Source organism: Hyposmocoma kahamanoa, unplaced genomic scaffold (assembly GCF_003589595.1).
Source record: "Hyposmocoma kahamanoa isolate Upper Pololo Valley unplaced genomic scaffold, ASM358959v1 88, whole genome shotgun sequence".
Lineage (NCBI taxonomy): Eukaryota > Metazoa > Arthropoda > Insecta > Lepidoptera > Cosmopterigidae > Hyposmocoma > Hyposmocoma kahamanoa.
In genome coordinates this window covers 11702648-11725273 of record NW_020654466.1, presented here as the reverse complement: position 1 = coordinate 11725273, position 22626 = coordinate 11702648, and the positions used below count along the sequence as shown (strand labels likewise).

Here is a 22626-nt window from a genome sequence, read left to right as displayed (position 1 = left end):
TTAGTTATCTTTACAGTTATCAGCCCTGGCGAGAGATGTCGCTATTCACTGTATTTTAAATTTTTATTTAATTGATATTCAATTATTTTTTGTGAAATTATTACACTAGTTTCTTATAATTATTAAAACAAAGATCGAACACTCAGAAAAAATCCTTCTATCCGGCCAGTTTCGCACAGACGTCTTCTAGCTTACCGTGCCGTGCGTGACGCTATACCAAGTTTACTATACTTAGTTTAGAAGACGTGGGATCCCGGCCGGATCGAAGGATTTTTTCTGAGTGTTCGATCTTTGTTTTAATAATTATAACAAACTAGTGGAATAATTTCGCAAAAAAATTATTGAATACCAATTCAATAAAAATTTAAAATATATATTATATGCCCAAAAGCGTGGGCAGAAACAGCGAGTACGGAATTTCGTATAATTCCATACTTATTACAAAGGATGTATGCATAATGCGAATGTGTGCGTCTTTATACGGCGCGAAGACGCGAGTTTTGGCTAGTATCTAGTTTGTACGTTACACAATTGACCATAAAGTTCATTACGATATGTACAATATCGTTACAAAAATTCGCTTAAATTCCGTTCCGCCGCAATATAAATTAAGCCTTTTAGTTATTATATACATAGGAACCGACGAAATCGCGACTCTTTTAAGCACTATTCTTAAAGTAATGCATCCAAATTAACACCCTTGATAAGAAATTTCAAATAAAGAGAAAGTTTTGCCATCTTCTGAATAATCACTCTTTGTAAGAAAGAGTTTGAGAAAGTAAGGCATCGATTACATATTTAGCCGTTTAAAAAATAAACTTATTGAACAAAACGTAAAAGCAAGAGGCGTTTAGATACGAAAAGTAGTTTGAAGGTCTCAGCAAATAATACTATTAATTCTACATTTACACATTTACTGAACAAACAACTTACATTTATATTATGTAGATACATCATGCGACGAGTTTATATTTTACTTACAGTAAAAAATCTTCGAATTCAATAAATAATACAATAATTTCATTCACCGTCCACACAATACAGCCATCACATTCTTAAAATTATATTCACGAATTTGTTAATATTTTGTTGTAACATCTCTACATTGGGTATAACAATTTATTATTATTTTGCTCCATACTATCAGGTAAATGCGATAGTAGGCTAATCCTGAGCATATTTTAATGCTATAGAATTAGTGAAAACTATGTAAATGAATAGGCATGTGATTAGAATATGCTCATTTGAGCTTGTTTAGACGGGTCTGCGGAAATTTTTGCCGGCGTATTTGGCGTTGGCGCCGAGTTCCTCTTCGATGCGGAGGATTTGGTTGTACTTAGCCAGACGCTCCGAACGGCAGGGCGCGCCGGTCTTGATCTGACCGGTCGATAGACCCACTACGAGGTCGGCAATGAATGTGTCCTCTGTCTCGCCAGACCTGAACACAAAAAATGTTATTGTATGCATTTTTATTTACAGAATTCAAATTTGTTAATTGCTACAAACCTGTGAGAGACCATGGTGCCCCATCCGTTTTGTTTGGCCAGGAGATGAGCATTGATGGACTCGGTCACGCTACCAATTTGGTTTACTTTTAGTAATAAGCAGTTGCAGGCCTTCTTCTCAATAGCAGTCGTGATGCGCTTGGGGTTTGTCACCTAAGTATGAAGAATAATGGTTAAATCCGATCTCTATAATTGTAATCATGAAAAAAAAAAGAGTACTAACAGTAAGGTCATCTCCAACAATTTGGATTGGTGTTTGGGAAGTGAGGGTAGCCCAGGCGTCCCAGTGGTCCTGGTCGAAGGGGTCCTCAATGGACACTATTGGGAAGTCTTTGATGTACTCCAGATACAGTGCAGCAAGTTTATCAGCAGGCAGGTAGTCGGCTGGATTGGAGTTAGGATTCTTGAAGTCCAAATCATACTTTTCGTTCTTGAAGAATTCTGACGCTGCGACATCCATACCAATTTCAATCTGTGGACACATACGCTACGAGTCATTTCTCGATGAGTTTTAAAGTAACTTATAGATGAGTATTGGTTTTACATACTTGTTTTACGTATTAACCGATATGTACAGTCAACAGCACATAAAGCTGTACACTTTTGTTCAAATATCGCTTCCAGTGCAACAGAACAAGATCAGTCAATGTGTAGCTTGATGTGCAGCCGTCTGTACATTGTTGTTACATTGTTAGTTCATTGATTCCTATCAATGAACAATACATATAGTTACAGCAACAAGCACATATAATATTATTTTATATAAATTTCACCTTTCCAGCATATCCAGACTGCTGAATAGCATCCTGGATTAGAAACAGAGCGTCCTTGTTGTTGAGGATGTTAGGGGCGAAGCCTCCTTCATCTCCAACAGCTGTAGAGTCCAGACCAAACTTTTCCTTGATGATCTTTTTCAAGGTGTGGTACACCTCAGAGCCCATACGCATTGCCTCGCTGAATGATGACGCGCCTGAGTAAAACAATTACAATTAACAATACAATAAAGCTATATTATTTTTATAAATAGTATTTATGTTTTAAAATAATAATAATAGTATAAATTTGTGTTGCTAAACAATGTTTTTCCCCACATTTGCAAGGAAGTTTTAAAAAAGGATAATTATTAGACTTAATCATTTATATTAAAGTCTCGTTTCGTAGTATGCCACCGCAATAAAGCCATTATATCCACATTTAGCTATCAAATTCGAATAATAAACCAGCATTTAAAAATATTAGCACAATAGCTAACAGGGCGAGAATCGTGAGGTCACATTTTTGTATATATGTAATATTGTAATGGCTGCAAAAAAATATCGCAGTGCCAAACATGGCCATAAGATCACAGCTGATTTTTAAAAATTTCTATATAGTAATTTTATCAGCGTAAAAATTGAGCGCGACAAACGAGATGAAAAGAAATAATATAAACAAAGAAATTGATATATATGAGTATAAATTATTGGAAAAAGGTGAGATTAATATATATGAGTATAAATTATTGGAAAAAGGTGAGGAGAAACCTTGTATACAGTTCAATACATGAGAGTACTTATAAATAAGTAAATAATAACTAATTTAATATAAAATATGTAAAACCTGAAACTACAAAAACCATCGTTTGCGTGGCAATGATTAAACGACAAAGATATGCAATTTCATACCGTTATGTTAGAATAGTTAATTACCAAAATCAAATAAATGTTTTGCTTATATATTATTAAATTTTGAGTTACTTAATTAACTGTTACTTGTTCTATTCTATTCTATTTTTAAAAAGAAGGATGGCTTCTCTTTTAGAATTTTGCCAATGTCTAGTCAGTCATGGGAGCTACACTTTTATTTATTTTCCAATGTTTAAACATTTAACACTGCTCTTTAGTCTATTCCAATTGTGAAACAATAAAAAACGACACAATATAGGTACCATCACCATTAATGATATAAATATAATAAAAATAAATAGTGTTATAATTTAAGTTTGTTAATACTAATAAAATCAGTAATTAATTTCAGTAGGGGATTTGAAAAGACATATAGCAGAAACTGGAAATTTACGGGACGCGGAATGGACGATGGAAGACTATCGTAGATGGAACAAGTTCTGGAAGGGCAGCTGAAAAATATATGGTCTGGGGTACCTTCATCTAGGCCACATTCACAAATTGAGTTATCCCGTATTCTAAGTTTTGCCAGATGGACCGGGGTGCAGGCATGACCAAGGCGAAGTCGGCATATCGTAGAAGTTACAGATTTACTGAATCCTTTAAGGTTAAAAAACCAAGGTTTTTTGGGGATACTTATTTGGATGTCAGCATAGTACTTGCCCTTGATAAGCTTGATTTTATTCCACTCCTTGCTCTATGAGGAAAACATATCATTGGTAGCTAAAGGCAGGAGGTCATAGGTAAATGTCCTATAATGATTAAGGTAACCTGTTTGGATAGCGTTTTTCGCCAATATGTCTACGGTTTCATTGCCTTGGATCCCGCTATGACCTGGAATCCACGCCAATACAACCTGAATGTTATTACTATGGCATTGATACAAGACCTCCTTGATCTTCAGGATATTATAGAATTTACTATTACCAACAAATGGGTTTGCCAGAATAGCCTGTAAACAGCTTTTTGAGTCTGAAAAAATTATACTTTTGTTCAGTTTGTGAGATTCAACATAACTGAGAGCTTCAAGTAGGGCAGTAGATTCTCCTGTGAATATTGATGCCTGAGATGGGCATTTACAGTTCAGAATAATTTCATATTTTGGGATCCATACAGCTGCACCGACACAACCATCAGCAGCCAGCTTGGAAGCATCCGTATACATAGTCAACCAGCCCTGCCAGTCCTTAGCCAAGGCCTTATTAAACTGTCTGTCTGCAGCAGGGGAATCTTTGTAAATACCAAAGTCCAAGATTATCTCAGGTTTAAATATTATTACATCATAAAGACAAGAAAAAAGGGGATTTTTAGCGCATTGGAAAACGGGAGAATTGATTTTGATAAATTTGTGGTAACTTTTAAGAATGCAGGGTATATCTTTGATTTGCCAATATTTAGAAGATCTAGTTAGATCAGACAGTTCGTGAAGCTTGGCCAGAAGAGGGTGAGGAGATAGTTGCGCCACCTTGTACAAAAATCTATCAGCGAGAAACTGCCTTCTTAAAAAGAGAGGGGGTTCCACACACTCAACCTGGAGAGCATTTATTGGTGTAGACTTCATGGCTCCAATGATGAGACGGAGACACTTTGATTGGATTTTGTCCCACAAATTGAGGGCAGTTTTATGACACGGTTCCAATAAAAACGAGCCATAGTCAAAGTGACTACGGATTATGGCATTGTACAATATTTTTTGACAGAATGGGTGGGAACCCCACCAAGTGCCTGACAGGGAGCGGAGAATATTAATGTTAGTCTCACACTTTTTGGCAATAAAGTTTAAGTGAGTGACGCCCGTCAATTTGGAATCTAGTATGAGCCCCAGAAATTTGAAATTGTCAAAGATTGTTATACGCTGGTCTAGGATATTGACTGGAACTTGTGGGGTAAACTTTTTCCGGGAAAAAACCACTACACCACTTTTAGGGGCAGACAAAGAAAGACCATGGTCAGTTAGCCAATCGCCTAAGTACTGTAAAGCAGTATTCAGACGGAAATCGATGTCATCCAGTGACGAGCCGTGGGCATACATAGTCAGATCATCAGCATATTGGAGGATACTACAAAAACTGTTCATTGATCTCTCCAGATCATACGTATAAATATTGTACAGCAAACGACTGAGAACAGATCCTTCCAGACGTTCCTTGATGCGACAAAGTTTCCTTGGAAACGAAACAAGCATGTCCTACACGAGAAGAGATTAAAAATGAAATTGGTCAATCTTACCGGGATGCTCAGCTGATGCATTTTTTGCCTGAGCAGGGGAAGAATCACACTATCATAAGCAGCGGAAATATCCAAGAAAACACCAATCAGAGACTCATTCTTTGAGAAGGCCAGGCGAATATCAGAGACCAGGAGGCTTATGCTATCCATAGTACCGCTACCCTTCCTAAAACCAAACTGGCTTTTAGCTAAAATATCTCTATTTTCCAAGAGCCACTCCAACCGATTTTTAATAAGATGCTCCGTGATTTTCGCTAGGGTAGAGGATAAAGCAATGGGACGATAGTTGGAAGAGTCTGTAGCATTTTTGCCTGGTTTCAGAATAGGGATAACCACATGCGTCTTCCATTCCTCCGGAGGACACCCTGAGAGGAATATGGAGTTAATAATTTCTAAAAATGTCGTCTTAGCAGAAGTCCTCGCATTTTTCAAGAAGGAATATGGTATTCCATCTACTCCTGGGGAGGAGTCCTTAAGGTGGTCCAAAACTAGGAGCAGTTCTGAGAACGAGAATGGGTCATTCATACGATCTGGAGAAGCCGAAGTGGCAGCAAATGCAGAAGCCTCCTCTTGACTGGGGACCCATGGAGGGCACAGCTTGTTCACAAAACCATCAAGCCAACATGAAGGATCGAAGCTGGAGGGATCGTTATTGCGTTGAGAACAGCGAAATCTTTTGATGTTTTTCCAAATGATAGAAGGAGGAGAACGGGGTGAAATGGTTTCGCAAAACCGCAACCAACCAGATTTTTTCTTCTCTGAAAGAAGCCGTTTGGCTTGGGCCGCTGCATTCTGGTAGTGTAAAAAGTTATTTGTGGTCATAGAGCTGTTATACTGGGTTTCAGCTTCTTTTCGTTTAGTAACAATAGTAGTACACTCGTGATCCCACCATGGAGGGGAGGAGATTAGGCTCCGAGGTGAGTTTTTAAGGGGGATAGAGGCCATTGCGGAAGAATTGATTGATGCTACAAATCTGGAATAGGTTTCTTGAAGTGATAAATCCCCAACACTGGGCAGGGACTGTAGCTCTAAATCCAGACATTGACCATACTTGTCCCAGTCAGCCTTAGAGGTGTTAAATTTTAATAGAGAAGAGTGTTGCTTCGATGGAGTGCAGCTGCTTGTTACAGAAACGAGTATGGGGAAATGATCACTTCCGAAAGTACACGGAAGAGTCCTCCAAGAAGAACTGGGCACTAGGCTTGGAGAGCACAAAGTAATGTCCACAGCTCGTCTTGTATCCTGGAGAGGGAAAGATCTACGTGTCGGAGATCCATCGTTGAGGAAACATACATTAAACTCATCAAAGATGTCTAATAAAAGATAGGAGAATGTGTCATTTTTATAGGAACCCCAAGCAGTGTGGTGACTATTAAAGTCCCCAAAGATCATGAGAGGGGAGGTAATACTAGAAAACAATAGATTAAGCTCAGGAATGAGGGAGTGATGTGGGTGGGGAATATAGACAGACATGAATGAGATATTAAAAGCCCTGACTGCAACAGCATTAATTTCATTAGTATTGTGGTCAGGGAGGGAAATTTTATGGAAAATAATTGAGTGTTTTATTAAGATTAGGGTACCTGCATACCCATCTGCACGATCCTCTCGGACACATGTATAGCCCGGGATACGGAAAAAGGATCCCGGAACCAGCCACGTCTCCAAGAGGACGATGATAGCGGGTTTATATTTATTTATAAGGTATTTGAGATCAGGTTTTTAGGTCTGACACTCCGACAGTTCCACTGCAGAAGGTACAGATCCATTGTAAAATTTATTGACGATAGGGGTAAGTTTATTAAGCACGTGGGACGGTAAATCAGTGTCATCAAAACGGGATAAGATATTTAAAAGTGTAGAAAGTAGTAAATCGAGGAAGTTGTCATTATCTGGTGTATTAGACCTATTTAATAAGGCGGAGCCGTTAGGTAAAGAGGAAGAGGGAGTTGCGATTAATTCCATGTGGGTTTGTTTGTCATAGCCTGAGGTTTGGCGGGGTGGCTTTGGTTTCTGGTTTATTGTTACGGATTTTCTATATGAAGTGGTGGCTGGACGGGAGGGTTGTGGAAAGGACAATGAGTCAGATGGTATATGTGTGGATGTAGATGCAACGTCGGCGAAAGACCGTCTGACGGCCGGGAAGCGAACAGAGGCTTCTAAGTAAGAGACTTTTTCTTGTGACATCACAAGCTTTATTGACTTTTGCCTTGATAGTTCGGGGCAATTTTTGTCGTTAGATTGGTGCAAAGCTGAACAGTACAAACATGTTGGGGTGGTTACACTACATGTTTCCCCAGAGTGGGGTTGGGCACATTTATAGCACCGAGGTTTGGACCGACATTGAGCTTTGACGTGGCCAAAGCGGCAGCATTTCAAGCATTGGATGGTGGGGAGGAGATAGCTTTCCACAGGGAGAGAGGAGTAAAACAAGTAAACATGCTGTGGCAAGGACTGGCCAGAGAAAGTGACTACGACTGATTGAGTGGGGATCCACTCAGTAGTATCATTGTGTGACACCTTTCTATTTAGACGGCGGGCTTTAATGATATCGCCAGTTCCTGAAGGTAAGACTAGGCTCTCTACTAGTTCGTCCATTGTGAGGTCATTTGGTATACCTCTGATTACTCCCATGCGGGTAATTATGTGGGTGGGGATGATAGCCTTGTAGTCCGCCTGACCGAGGATTGGATTTTGTACAAAATTGTTTGCTTCATGTGCTGAAGCAAATTGCATTGACAGCCTATTGCGACCAACAGCCTTCAGGCTGCCATTTATAATATTTTTAATTTTATTTTTGAATAGAAATTGGCCAAACTTGACAGGTCTTAGTGTTAAACCACTTGGGGCAGACTCCAAACGTGAGACTTGAACTACAAATGGACCTTTTTCCTCGGCATTGGGGTGCGTATAAATGGTTTGTATAGATGCCGATGGGGTTACAAATTCAGTAACGAGTTTTTTTGGGGTACTGTTATCAGTTTCTGCTATACAGCTTTTCCGTTTACTACCAGATATTGTAGGAGTAATCGACGTAAAAACATCGAGGGATGGCGGCAGCGGCCCCGACTCCCCGGAAATATCCGGAGGGTCAGTACCGCCTCCTTCAACCTCCATATCAGACATAAAACTACATATAATTTACCTTCACCACGCAAAACACACACAACACAATAAACGGCACGCACAGATATGGGAAATCTACAGGAATAAACAAATTCGCAGTTCAGAGAGTAAGAAAAGAGTCAACAAAATCTTTAGCAAAAAAAAGAGCACGTGTATCTTCCAATCACTCTGACCGAACCCAAAACCCGTATTTTTATTTAATCCTGTTACTTGTTTAAGCTGATGGCTCTATAGCTAATGCTAAATAAATAAAATAATGACTCTAGTGCGGTATCTTACCGATTCAGTATTTGCAATTTAAAAAAAAATTGGCAACATAGCTTTATCAACTGAACGAAATATGTCACGGGGAGGTTTATCACACGTATACGCCATGCTACGGCGACAGTAATAAGTATTATAAAAGTATTTAAAAAAAATCTTTTAAATGGATTTGCTATGGTACCTAGGAGTAGCTTAGAGTTAGCTTTTTTGATATCAAGTGACGAGATGGTCAAAGCGACATGTTGCAATGCCACTCAAAGCATTACTCACATCAAATCACAATTGAATCAATCTGTGGGGCATTGCTATTGCACCCAGTACCTTTGCCTGTAGATTTACCAGCACCCTTCAATGGAAATGCAGTAATGTTCTATTACTGCTTGGCAGCAGAAATAGGTATGGCGGCAGTACATCCTTGGACGAACTCTAAAGGGAGTCATCTACTCTACTTTTAATAAATAGAATAAAAAGTCCACTGCTTCTTGCAGTCGCATCTCGATTCTGGGAGTTTATTCTCGTTTTCCGTTCAACATCTGTCCGAAACTTAAATTTAAAAAATTTAAAATTTATTTTAAATTATTTAAATAATGATTAATTTAAAATTTAAATTCGCTACCCCATATACAGGAGGTTCCAAATGCTTTATATAACACGATATTTGGTTTAATTAAAAATGAATTTGATAATATATTTAAATCGAAAACGTTAACTTTACATAGAGAGACTAAATTCAACGACTGGGCAACAGTAAGTATTCATAAGAGTAGGTCTCGTTTGTATGAGCTATATGCTATGAAAACTTATAATACGAATTCCAATTTCATAGAATATGTTAGAATTTATCCAAAAATATTTAAAAAAGTATGTGAAGCTGCTAAGGTTAAGTTTCACAGCGGCAAAATTAGACAATCGATAAATAAATCTAAAACTACTTGGAGCATAATAAATAAAGAGTCAGGCAGGGTTAAACAACACGATAGAGATATAGTTTTAGAATTAGACAGCAAACTTATAAAATCTAAGGATAAAGTAGCCCAAGCTTTTGAATCGTTCTTTTCGGAAATTGCTGTGAACACTACAAAATCATTAAATTCCTCCCCTTCACTTGCTATTGATCTTCTAAAGGAAAATGTTAACGTTTGTAGCAGTTTATTTAATTTCCGTCATGTTAATCCACAAGACATCATAAAAGCTTTTAAATCAATACATGTTAAAAAAACTGAAGATCTCTGGGGCATATCAACTAAAGTTATAAACTCAGTTATTGATCTTATTTCCCCAGTTAGCTGTAGCTTTCAATAGGTGCGTTGACGAAGGTGTTTTTCCCGATTTAATGAAATACAGCAAGGTTATTCCCTAATTCAAAAGCGGTAGGAAAGTTGATCCTAGCAACTATAGGCCCATTTCAATTTTTCTTTTTAAAATATTTTTTTTTTTTTTTAAATATTCGAAAAGGTTATGCTAACTCAATTACTGTCCTATTTCTGTAGGAATCATATTTTTCATAGTGAACAATACGTGTTTATTAGTGGTAGATCGGACTAGTGATGCGGGGGTAGCCTTACTAAAACACATCTTTAATGCTTGGGAAAGGTCCCAGAACGCTATTGGTGTATTCTGTGACCTCTCAAAGGCATTTGATTGCGTTGATCATATTACTCTTATTAGGAAGCTGGAACATTACGGTGTAAATGGCAAGGCGTCGAAACTTGTCTCGTCATATCTCAACGGTAGAATTCAGAAAGTAGACATAAATGGAGTGACTTCTTTGGGTTCTCCAGTAAAAATGGATGTCTCGCAGGGCTCATTACTTGGACCTTTCTTATTTCTGATTTATATTAATGATCTGCCATTCTTTGTTAAGGACCATTGCGAAATAGTGTTGTTTGCTGATGACACATCCTTGATTTTTAAAACAGACAGACATGACATTAACTGTGACCATATTAATGATACCCTCTCTAAGGTAACAAACTACCTTAGAGAGGGTTTAATGCTAACAATTTATTGCTTAATGCCAAGAAGACAAAATGTGTTAAATTTGAATTACCTAACGTAAAATCGACTATCCAAGCATAGAAATAAACGGAGAACAGTTAGACCTTGTTAATAAAGCAGTCTTCTTGGGAGTGACCTTCGATAGTAAACTTCAATGGTTTCCACATGTATCGTCCCTGGCCAGCAGATTAAGCTCCGCTGCATACGCAGTCCGTAGAATACGTGAGCTTATCGATGTTAGTACTGCTAGACTACGGGATTCTCATGTGGGGTAAAGCCGCAGGTATTCAAACCATATTTGTATTGCAAAAACGAGCGATTCGTTCTGTGTGCCGTCTAGGCTCTCGGGTTTCTCTCAGAGAAAAGTTTAAGGAGACTGGTATCATGACTGTGGCATCACAGTACATTTACTCAAATATTTTATATGCCAGTAAAAATATACATAATTTCAATAAGAAAGAAAATATCCATAACATTAACCTTAGAGCTAAGTCCAAACTCATGGTACCACGATTTCGTTTAACCAAGGTAAACAACTCTTTTATGGGGAACTGTATACGTTTTTACAATAAGATTCCGGAGCATATATTAAAGTTTATCATTTCCTAAGTTGAAAAACTAGATTAAAAATTTTTTGATCGAAAAATCATATTACAAAATCGAAGACTACGTGTTAGATAAAGATGTATGGAAAGACGACATGGCTCCAGAATCCACACAAAGGAGACGGGGCATTCTGGGCCCAAATGTAATAAGATGAAATATGGTTTTAAAAATTTATTATATTTTTCTATTGCAAAATCTAAAAAATCAACCTAATTCGCTATCTAGAAACTGAGATATCTAAAAAATAACTAAATGTCTGGAGCCATAATAAAATCGATTTAAATTAATCGATAAATGTGAATGAGTTTTAACAATCAATAGTCGAAAAACGCCGTCACCATGTCTAAACCATTAAAATAATTAAATCCGTGAGAAATCAAAAGTTTCAAACACTACAACGTAATCTAGCTGTGTATTAAAAACGAAACTCGATATCGGATCTCGTTCACAAATCGATTGTTATGTTTTTATCGATACCGCATTTTTAGCCTGTGGTGACTATTTCTACTGTCACTGTCTGTCACTCGCTTCGTATCGTTGATTGCGTGTGCGTTTCAAGTGCATTTCCTATTGTTTTTATTTACATTTATTGACCCCTGTTTTGTTTCTACGGACTTCTGATCTCGCTTAACTTGTACTACCCTTGCAATCATACCGGACACGAAGAATCTCACCTACACGTTTAACTTGGACTCGTTATTTTGGATTTTACTGCTGGCTTATCGATTGGATATTGACGCCATGGATCGTTGTGTAAATTGTGGCATAGCGACCAGTCGCAGTAACGCACTGGGCCGACGAACCTTGGATGATGAAGTGATACTGTCAGTGATTCGTCAATGGCTTGCACCACAGCTTGTAAGTACCTACTCATCTCCTGATTGTTAGCTAGTCAGCGTCTAGCCTGCCTCCCTAAACGTTTCCTTACGATGATTTTCATCATAGTTACTTACATTAATAAATGACGGATATTTAAACGTTTAAAAGGCACAATATGAAGAATGTTTACATTATACTACAAATTCTAAACTGATAGTAGTAATGATTTGTTGACATATAAAAGTTTTCCTATCTTTTAGGTACACAGCAGTGACCATGTTTGCCAAGCTTGCTGGAACTTGGCCCAAAGGCCAAATGTTGATGAATCCAGACACCTTGGCCACAGAAGAGTTTGTCTCCGCTGCGGACGTTCTCTTGCGTCACAAATCAATCATGAACTTCGTACTGACTCAAGTCGCGAATTGAGAATTTATAATGTTATACAAGAGTGGATTATACCTCGACCTGTAAGTTGAATCCTTTGACTTTTTTTATAAATACTTTTACAGCGACATTTAGATGTTTTAAATAAATAATGATGTGCCTATGTTTTTTGCAGGTGGAAACACAAAGTCACATTTGTCACAAGTGTTGGGTGGCTGCAGACCGAGCAGCTGTTCATATGACTTCAGGTCCATCAACCTCTTCCCATGGAAACTCCTTGGAAGAAATGCAGCCACAGACAGAAAATCTTCCCACTGAGCCACCAAATGAAGAAGATAGGCATAACCAACCTGAACCTACCATTGTATTGCCAGAATACATGAGGGCTACGGAAACAGAACGTAGATGCTTCATCGAAGGATGCCAGAGAACAGAGAGGTATAGAGTTCCACTGTCTACTCGAAAGATGTTGCTCAATGAGCATAAGTATTATGTCCCTGAAAATAATCGTTTGTGTGATCAACATTTAGTTGTTGAAGCATGGGATTTTTTGGACGGTCTGAGAAGTAATTATGTACAGACCTTTACTGCTAAACATATTCAGGACATGATGTCCTTAAAGGAAGTTGTTCCTTCAGGATTACTTCATTTTGAGAGCATAGACCAAATGGAAGACAATGTTGTCCATACATGGATTGGTTTAAATAAATCCCAGTTCCATCAAATATTGAGTGAGGTTCCTCAGTTATTAGGAATACCCAGAGCATCTCTTGCTTTAGCAGCATATTTAATGAAACTAAGAACTGGGGATTCTAATGAGAGGTTGTCAACATTATTAAACGTTTCTAGGCGAACACTAGAGAAGTGGATTCACCAAATAAGAGACCTTCTTGCTGAATATTTTGTACCAAAACACCTCGGTATTAACCATTTAAACAGGCAGCAAATGGTGCAAAGAAATCTTGCAATACCTAATGCGTTGTTTGGTAACTTTGAGGGGATTATTAGGCCTATTATAATATTTGATGGAACATATTGTTACATGGAAAAAAGTTCTAATTATTTATACCAAAAAAGAACATACAGCATGCATAAATATCGGAACCTTGTAAAACCGTTTTTAATGGTATGTACAGATGGACATATAATTGATGTTCTGGGCCCCTATCCAGCCACCACGTCAGATGCTGATATTATGAAAACAGAATTTTCAAATGAAAGACCCTTACGGGAATACTTTCTTCAGGGCGATGCTTTTATACTGGATAGGGGCTTCCGTGATTCATTACCCTTGTTGCATGAAAGTGGATATAGGGCATATGTGCCTGCTTCATTAGAGGAGGGTGAAACACAGCTTTCTACTAGTGAAGCGAATAAATCAAGAGCAGTAACCATCTGCCGTTGGGTTGTGGAGGTCGTTAATGGCAGATTTAAAAGAGATTATAAGTTGTTACGGCAAAATTATTTTAATGTAGCAAGTAAATGTTTCATGAAAGATTTTGAGGTGGCCGCTGCCCTTTTAAACGATTTTCACCCTCCTATAGTTGATCGTGTAGATGCTGGGGAAATAATAGATCAAATCAATATGTACATGAATACAGAAAATGATTTGGCTGAATTTGTTATAAGAAACAACTATAATAGATGTAGGGCTAATTTTGAATTAATCAATGTACAAAATGATAATCTGAATGATTTTCCCCAGCTCACCGTTAGTGAACTAATATTAATTTCATTAGGCACGTATCAAATAAAGCAGGCACGTTCCTACTATGGTGAACATGTAAGGGGTAATGATGGCTTTGTTATAGAAGTGTGCCGGGAGGTCAGCAGCAGCCTAGTTCGAGATCTGTCGGCGTCAAGTACTGCATGGTTGCTTAGAGGACGCATTAAGTCCAGACATATAAGTCGAAAAACTTATTTTAATTATATTTTGGCCGACAGCTCTCGCAGAGGTAGGGATGCAATTCTCAAATATTACTGCAATTGCATCGTAGGCAAACGGACTGTAGGCTGCTGCGCTCATGTAATGACAATTATATGGTACCTTAGTTGGGCTAGGTACCAAAATAACGTAGTACCACCTGCACAATTCCTAGACGATGTTTTAATTATAATAGAAGATGATTGAAAAAATAAATAATGTTTTATTTTTAACCCTCATATCCTTTCCTCCTCATTTTTGAATTTTCTAGCATAATCCCCGCCTACAAAAATATAATAAATATAACAATCGCACTTCAAAAAACAGCTGTTAAGTAGGTACTAGTTTTTACTTAACCTCACTTTCACTAAATCTCTTATAACTCTGTTCTCGGATAACAAAATCCGTAGAATTTTAAGTGATTGCTTGACAATTTATAAGTTATTAAGTGACACCACTCTCATCCTTTTACAATCTGGGCCCAAGATTGTATGAAATCGTATCAGTCTCCTTTGATCCAAAGTGTATTCCATAGCATTTAAGTATATTTGAAAAGAGCAATCCCTAGTTTCTTGCTCGTTCTTCTCAGGGAGGTCAGCGTAGTGAAAGAGCAGTAGCTTAAATGTGACGTTTTCAAGTGTAAATTTATTTTACCTATGGAATAAATAATCTTTGACTTTGAAATAATTACTGTCAAACAGTGTTGGGCGTTAATCAATTAAATTTCAATCAGAAATTCAATCAGATTAAAAAATCAATGCAATTGAAATGTCGCAATTGGTTTAATTGCAATTGATTTATATTGAATTGATTTTAATTGCAATTAAATTAATTGTAATAAATTTTTTTAGTTGTTCTAAGAAACAATTGAAACTAACAATTAAAACCGAAAGTACCGAATAAAAGTGTCATTACCAATATGGGTTAGGGGTGTGTTAGGGGGTCGGTTGGGATGTCGGTTAGGTGGTCGGTTGGGGGGTCGGTTGGAGGAACGGTTGGAGGGTCGGTTGGGGGGTTAAACAGTGTTGGGCGTTAATCAATTAAATTTCAATCAGAAATTCAATCAGATTAAAAAATCAATGCAATTGAAATCAATTGCGACGTGTCGCAATTGGTTTAATTGCAATTGATTTATATTGAATTGATTTTAATTGCAATTAAATTAATTGTAATAAATTTTTTTAGTTGTTCTTTTAGTGTTTCTCGCCGTATTTACAGAGGTCATTCTATATCCGAAACTGAAACCAAATGACTAAAAAATAAATGGAAGAAATAATTTCCTAAATTCTTATTTTTTATTTAATTGCAGTAACCACGCTTGATCCACAGGACTTGCACTACACGTGCAACAGGTACCGGCAACCATTTGAACAATGAACTATGTGCGGAAAATATGCATTTTAGATCTATTTGGTGGTAGGGTCACTATATTTTTTAATATTTTTAAATGATTTAGCTTTATTTCTATTATTAATTTCTTAAATATGGCGAGAATGCAAATCAACACACTGTATATTTTTTATTACTACTTAGTACTACTAAGTTAGATAAATCAAAGTATATGTTTGTACCTGTGGGTAAAATCATGAACTCCTGCATGGCGAGTTTGTTGCCAGCATGAGAGCCTCCATTAATGACATTGAATGCAGGAACTGGCAGCACGATGTTGGCATTGCCTGCCAAGTCAGCCAAATGCTTATAGAGCGGCACTCCCTTCTTGGCAGCGCCGGCCTTGGCCACAGCCAGAGAGACGCCTAGGATCGCATTGGCACCAAACTTGGACTTGTTTTCAGTACCATCCAAATTGAGCATGAACTCGTCAATCTGTTTTGATAAAAAGTTTATATTGATTTAATTTCAAATTCAAAGCTTCCACTTCAGATCACAATTGACAGTGCATTTATTTTTTACAAAACTATACATATAAAGGACTGGAGTTTACTGAAGTGAAAATTTTGCTCACCTTTGGAATATTTTATCATATCATTTACCCCCTGCTTTGACTTCTACTATTTTTCTCACAGTACTTTATAAGTGTTTATAAAGAACTGTAGTAATACAGTGAGTATTGTTTATTACCACTAGCAAATACAAAAGAGGTGGTTGTGTATACACAAGCCCGCTCATACAAAAAAAGAAAAAGAGTGGAAGGGAGCATTGGGTCTTTTGCTTCCCTGTTGGAATGGCAAGATAATAGTGGAGGTTCTTAGTTTCTGCAACCCAGTGGGTGTCATGTACAATAACATGAACATATATTATATAAGAATGAGCTCAAATTGCTAAAAGACGAAAAAGTTATGAAACGTCATAATTGGTCTTTACCCTAGTAGTAGTAGAATACAATGGTCCTGTGAATATTTTTGAGTTGCATTCGTATTTTTACGCTATAGAACACAAATCCTAATTTATGTTTAAAAGTGTTTCTTCCCACGCATATAACAGGTCTCTACAGATCGAATTTATCGCTCAAGGCAATTTAAGTATGACGGAATTATATTACTTAGCAATGTTTCTTCCGTTCGATTATTACCTTTTTCTGTTCAGTAACTTCAATGTTAGCTTTTAGAAGTTCAGGAGCAATGGTGTCATTAACATTCTTGATGGCTTTGAGAACACCCTTGCCATGGTACTCGCCCTTGATGTTGTCTCTCAGCTCTAATGCCTCATGAACACCTGTGGAGGCTCCAGACGGCACTGCCGCGCGAAACAGCCCCAGTTCTGTGACCTTTTACAAAAAGTTGTAGAGAATTATGACCTTTGTATAATATGGTAATCAATTATTTATTTATTTCATTATACACAAGCAGCTTTCGCTGGTATGTCTACATCACACAGTGTTGAAATTTATATCATTGTTTTAGTTCACTTTTTTAGCACTAATTCACTCTTTCATAGCCAGTTGTTGGGGTTGTTTTTGAAGGCATTAACAGAAATTACTTACTATAATTAAATAGGTGCATCTTTTCTACCCACTTACTTACTAAGTTGTAGTACTATAGGTAAGATACAACAAGTAATACTAAATATGCAAATAAGGCAAAGTGATTCATAGCGCGCAGGATATTGGCCATTGTGTGAGGGAAGTCAATTTAGAAATCCTGTGGTGCATAATTCATGCACTAATTATAATTAGTATCAAATACAAATATTAAACATGCACATAGGTAATTGAAAATCAAATATAAGAAAACTTTACTCGCATACGGACACAGGAGAAACACAAACAAACAACAATTTAGTGACAGAAGAACTAGGAGTCACCAGGAACAGCAGAAATTTATATAAAACATTGGAACGTGTGATTGATCTCCACTTACCAAGTCAACTTCAACAGTGGGGTTACCACGAGAGTCAAAAATCTGACGCGCCTTGATTGACTTGATGGGCATCTTGGATATGGATTGAGAGAAACTCCTGCCGAGTTATAAAGGACGTTAAAAAACATTTTGCTACTTAAAGAGGTAGCTGACGAAATTGTTTAAGTCGCCGGCAAGGTCAAATAGGTTGTCTTCTCGTAGTGAACTTAGTAATTTTGCAATCAATAGTTTAAATACTACTACAAATTTGTATAAAATGCTTTTAGCTCACCCAAAAATATTACCTGATAATACCATACAAAAATTATTACAGCTTGACAATAAAATTAAAATAATAGAAACAAATAACTATCGTTACATAAATTGAAATTTTACGAATCTTTGCCATACATACGAAAAATCTTAAGTGTCATAGTTTGGAATACCGAATTATCTAATAAATGTAAATCAATTTTTTTTACCTGAATTTATATACTGAAAATTCGGGCACCACACCGCAGAAAGTCGTCAAGATTTCCTGTCGCACTTCTTTACGCCGGAACCGGATTATTACCGATACCTTTGACCTTCACAAGGTGAAACTGGAGGTGTTCCATCCCTTTTTAGAAAACCGCTAAATTGGACTAAAGCATCTGTGTATCCAAACACATGAGAATTTTTTTTGCCTAAATGTCTTGTCTGGCCATAAACCTTAGAGAATGGAAAAAAAAAATAAAAGAAAGGAGCTGCCCATGAGCTGCCCCGTAGACGGAGGTTTACAAGCTGCCCTAACTACGGAATGAACGTGCATACCTACACAAAAATTGAACGAATATATGGCTGATTTCTTTAGTGTCGTACCATAATCTATCGATAAGTCTTTATCGATATGCAAAAATTTTACTTAAGCAATCAAACATTTAATTAAAGTAGATCAATATTCCATTTAGGTGTATTTTAGATTATTATGAGAATATCCGGTAATGTCACATGAAATTTTAAATTTATTGTTTTGCATTTACAAATTCTCAAATATTACGAAAAGAGAATTTGCACAGATAAAAAAAAATTTTGTAATTTGAGAGTACATAAAAAAGAGAAAACTTTAAAATATAAATCCTTATACAGTTCCAACCCCAAGATTCACTTTTTCATAGATAAATTTTTAAACAGATTCCAAATAGTGTAAGCTTTTTTGTATTTATGTATTGGTATAGAATTAATACCATTGACTGGTTTAATGAATCTTTAATACTTCCATTTAATTTTGGAAATAAATGAAAGTAGTAATATTATCAATAACAATATTATTATTATCATACGTTTATTTGCTTAAAACATGGTATAACAGGAGATGTAACAAGAGACAGTGTTAGTATAAACATGTTTCGCATATATTAAATAGCATGCAAATGTCTGATAATACAATGTCAATTGACTACTATTGGCCGAACGCCTTTGATTTGTGCAGAAAAATCGACACTTTTCTGAAGTGAGACAAGTAGTCACGAGCGACTGCAGGTTGTGACAGCCACGTCAAACGTGCGGCGTGCTTGTTAGCGGGGTCTCCTCACTGGGATCTGGAGGCGGAGGTCTATGCAGCCATGTATCAATGGCGCATTGACCTCCGTCTCCGTGGCGAGGATCCCACGCTGCAGGAAGTGCAGTCGTGGAAGTTTCATGCGCGTCAGTCCCTGCTTAGAAAATGGAGGGGGCGACTGGCCCAACCCAGAGCCGGGAGCTGTACCGTGGAGGCTATCCGTCCGGTTTTTGAGAACTGGATGGACAGGGCGCATGGATCCTTGACTTTCCGGCTGGTGCAGGTGCTTTCCGGGCATGGTTGCTTCGGAAAGTACCTGTGTCATATAGCCCGCAGGGAACCGACAACCGAATGTCACCATTGTGGCTGCTGTGAAGACACGGCACAGCACACGCTGCAGGTGTGCCCAGCCTGGGCCAATGAGCGCCGTGAACTTGTTGCTGCAGTAGGACACGACTTGTCACTCCCTGCAATGATCAAATCAATGCTGGAAAGTGACAGGTCGTGGAGGGAGGTAGTATCCTTCTGCGAACACGTAATGTCGCAGAAGGAAGCTGCGGAGCGGGAGAGGGAGGCTACCACCCTTCTTCCAATCCGCCGCAGGAGAGCAGGGCGTCGGAGGAGGCACTATCATGCCCTCCTTCAACCCCCATAACAGGGGTTTTGGCGGTGGACGCGGGGGCGTCCGCCGCCCGTAATGTATAGATCCCGAGGTGGCGCGCGCGGTATTCCTGCGTGCCCCTGTAAGTGTTGAATGGGATGGTGTTTCTCCAGCTCCACCTCAACGGGAAGGGGCCCAAAGGCCAGCGCCGTCGGGACCGCGGAAGAGTGCGAAAGCGTTCCCGTAGTCCCGGCAAAAGGTGCAGGGACGGAACACCGTGGGGTTTTAGTCAGTAGGAGTCCGACATGATCTCTCTGTTGCCCCCGCAGCAGAGAGATATCCATGAGGATTTCCCCACGTAAAAAAAAAAGCCACGTCAAACGAGCTCTATACATGTTAGCGATCGCCTTCACTCGATCAGCTAGGCGAGTGACACGATGGCAAGGCAAGGCAAATAGGCTGTGTATACGTTGGTATTGGCCTTCACCCGGCAACGTTAGACCAACATGATCTTTGTATTGCTGGCTTTATGAAATAAGAATTTTTAGTAGTTAGAGTTGTCAGTGGGAAAAAATCGGAAACGAGTGGATAATTTTGTTTTCGGGAACTGAGAATGCCTAGTAAATGAGTAGTGTTCAATATGAATTAAGTATAAAATTATTTACCAATAAACCTAATAATGGAATTGCATTATCATGTAATCTAGTTACATTCAAAGTTATGTTAAAATTTGACTTCAAAATGAAGCGAATAAATGAAGATGGTCGTTGATTCAATGTATGATTTCCAACTATTCTATTTTTTTTTTATTTGTAGGTAAACTTGAAATAGTAAAAATAATAATAATAAAAACCTCACAGTGAATTATTTTAATAACAGAATATCGATAATATGTACGCTTCCAAGGACAACACTATCTCGAAACAATCATTAACAATAATCATCGAAATATACAAACAAACAGTTTCCATAGTCTAAGCTAAGCCATAAACATTATAAAAAAAGACTTTCCATTATAATTATAATAATAATTTCCATAGTCTGTGGTTTTGTCAGTGTAAATCTTTTGTCATCAAATATGTCCTTTACCCAAAGAGTACATTGTATCGTAGTTCACTAAGTAGTTTGTGCATTGTATACCTTTATGGTTTAAAGCTTGTATTGGAGTGTTCAAAGCCAAAAGCGTAATAATTTAATTTTTCCACCCAGAAATATATTTAACAAACTACAATGAGTGATAAAGAGTCTAAAAATGAAGAAAAGAAGCCCATCGTGATAAAAAATGCCACAGATCTACAGAGATTAAAGCTTGAGAAGCTTATGAAAAACCCTGTATTTATCGATTAATATATTTTGTAATTTTACGTTAGTCTTTTAATACAAATTTAGTTTCTCTTGTTTCCTTGAAGGAAAAGCCAGTTATATTGCCTGATCCACCGAAGCAGAAATCGCTGGCGGCCCCTCCAGATTTTGTCCGAAATGTGATGGGGTCAAGTGCCGGCGCAGGTTCAGGAGAATTCCACGTTTACCGACATCTCAGAAGAAAAGAGTATGCTAGGCAGAAGTTTATACAAGAAAAAAGTGAAAAGGTAATGTTAACCTGAACCTTTTTCTTCGGTTTCATCATGCAATTAGATAAAATAAATGAAATACGGTTGGAGTGAGAGTGTCTCTAGAAGGCAGCTTTTTTCTGAGAAAGCCTATTAAATATAATATATTTCAATGGACCAGTTCCAACTGAGGATCATTGTATTTTCAGTAGTCTATAATATGTGTGGTTTTGATGTTTTCTTAATGCACCTTATATATATATCATTTCTTCTTTTATCATGAATTTAATTATTAATTTTGTTATTCTAAATTCCTAAGTGAACACTCAATAATTGGAATAATTAAGTAACACATTATATTTTAAAGAATTTTTTTTTGAACACGCACACTCAACATAGCCCTGCACTAGGGAAACCCTGTGTCCCGGGTGCCACAGACACACACATAGACAACCACAAATGACACCCAAACTCACGAGAGAAATAATGTAGGCCATACAAATATTTCTCCCGGCCCGGGAATCGAACCTGGGACCTCTGCGTGGCAATCCGGCATGCTAACCGTTCGGCCACAGAGGCAGTTAATAAAATAGTTCACCACTTTTGCGAACAATACTATTATAATAACAACTTAGAATTGTATTTGAAAAATGTTTAATATGTATAGTCTATTGTTGCACGCTGTATAAAAAAATAATTCAATTAAAGTTTTATAGCAATCAATAAGTATATCAAAAGTTTTAATCACAATCAAACATGTACCTATTAAGTATAAGGATTTCAGATATATGTATATATATACTTTTATAGGTCCTGTAAGAAAAAACTAGTAGTGTAAGTACATCATGTTTATTCACAAACTAAACACTATTTACAATGAGCCTCCAGTAACAATGGTTCATGAAATAACAAATGTCTTACTCGATGGCTGATTCACTGCCAAGTCAAAAACTTGTCATATATTGTGACAAGAAGAGCCACAAACACATGAGTTTGAAGTCAATTTACCAACCTTTATCTTGAATCTCTAACAGTTGATTTTGTGCCTTAATGAATTAAACTATATGATTTTCACATATATTAGGGGTTAAAGTATGAAATTGCCGTTTTATTGCAATAG

The 22626-nt window shown here is 37.4% G+C and overlaps 3 protein-coding genes across 3 annotated transcripts in view; 2 read left to right on the top strand and 1 right to left on the bottom strand.

Annotated features, from left to right (window-relative positions):
• Positions 1-1095: 1095 nt before the first annotated feature.
• Positions 1096-18350, bottom strand: LOC113235703 (enolase). The gene is made up of 8 exons (XM_026471561.1): positions 18298-18350; positions 17837-17933; positions 17050-17244; positions 16091-16343; positions 2279-2475; positions 1729-1977; positions 1507-1658; positions 1096-1438 (listed from the first exon to the last, which is right to left on the bottom strand). The coding sequence occupies exons 2-8, from the start codon at positions 17906-17908 to the stop codon at positions 1255-1257; spliced, it is 1302 nt and encodes a 433-aa protein (XP_026327346.1). The 5' UTR covers positions 17909-17933; positions 18298-18350; the 3' UTR covers positions 1096-1254.
• Positions 18351-19263: 913 nt separating this feature from the next.
• Positions 19264-20116, top strand: LOC113236047. The gene has a single exon (XM_026472038.1). It carries the CDS (start codon positions 19420-19422, stop codon positions 20008-20010), a length of 591 nt encoding a protein of 196 aa, XP_026327823.1. The 5' UTR covers positions 19264-19419; the 3' UTR covers positions 20011-20116.
• Positions 20117-20949: 833 nt separating this feature from the next.
• Positions 20950-22626, top strand: part of LOC113235783 (PRKR-interacting protein 1 homolog) — a 9333-nt gene continuing 7656 nt past the window's right edge. Inside the window, exons 1-3 of the mRNA XM_026471683.1 lie at positions 20950-21055; positions 21087-21288; positions 21366-21545. Coding sequence (XP_026327468.1) covers positions 21187-21288; positions 21366-21545 — 282 coding nt within the window. The 5' untranslated portion in view covers positions 20950-21055; positions 21087-21186. The remainder of the gene's footprint in view (positions 21056-21086; positions 21289-21365; positions 21546-22626) is intronic.

Coding starts and splice junctions, on each gene's coding strand:
- LOC113235703 (XM_026471561.1), bottom strand. CDS start 17,908: ATGCCCATCAAGTCAATCAAGGCGCGTCAGATTTTTGACTCTCGTGGT. Junction 16,344..17,049: donor AAGTTACTGAACAGAAAAAG/GTAATAATCGAA, acceptor TTATCAAAACAG/ATTGACGAGTTCATGCTCAA. Junction 2,476..16,090: donor GTTCATGATTTTACCCACAG/GTACAAACATAT, acceptor TGTTTTACTCAG/GCGCGTCATCATTCAGCGAG.
- LOC113236047 (XM_026472038.1), top strand. CDS start 19,420: ATGTATCAATGGCGCATTGACCTCCGTCTCCGTGGCGAGGATCCCACG.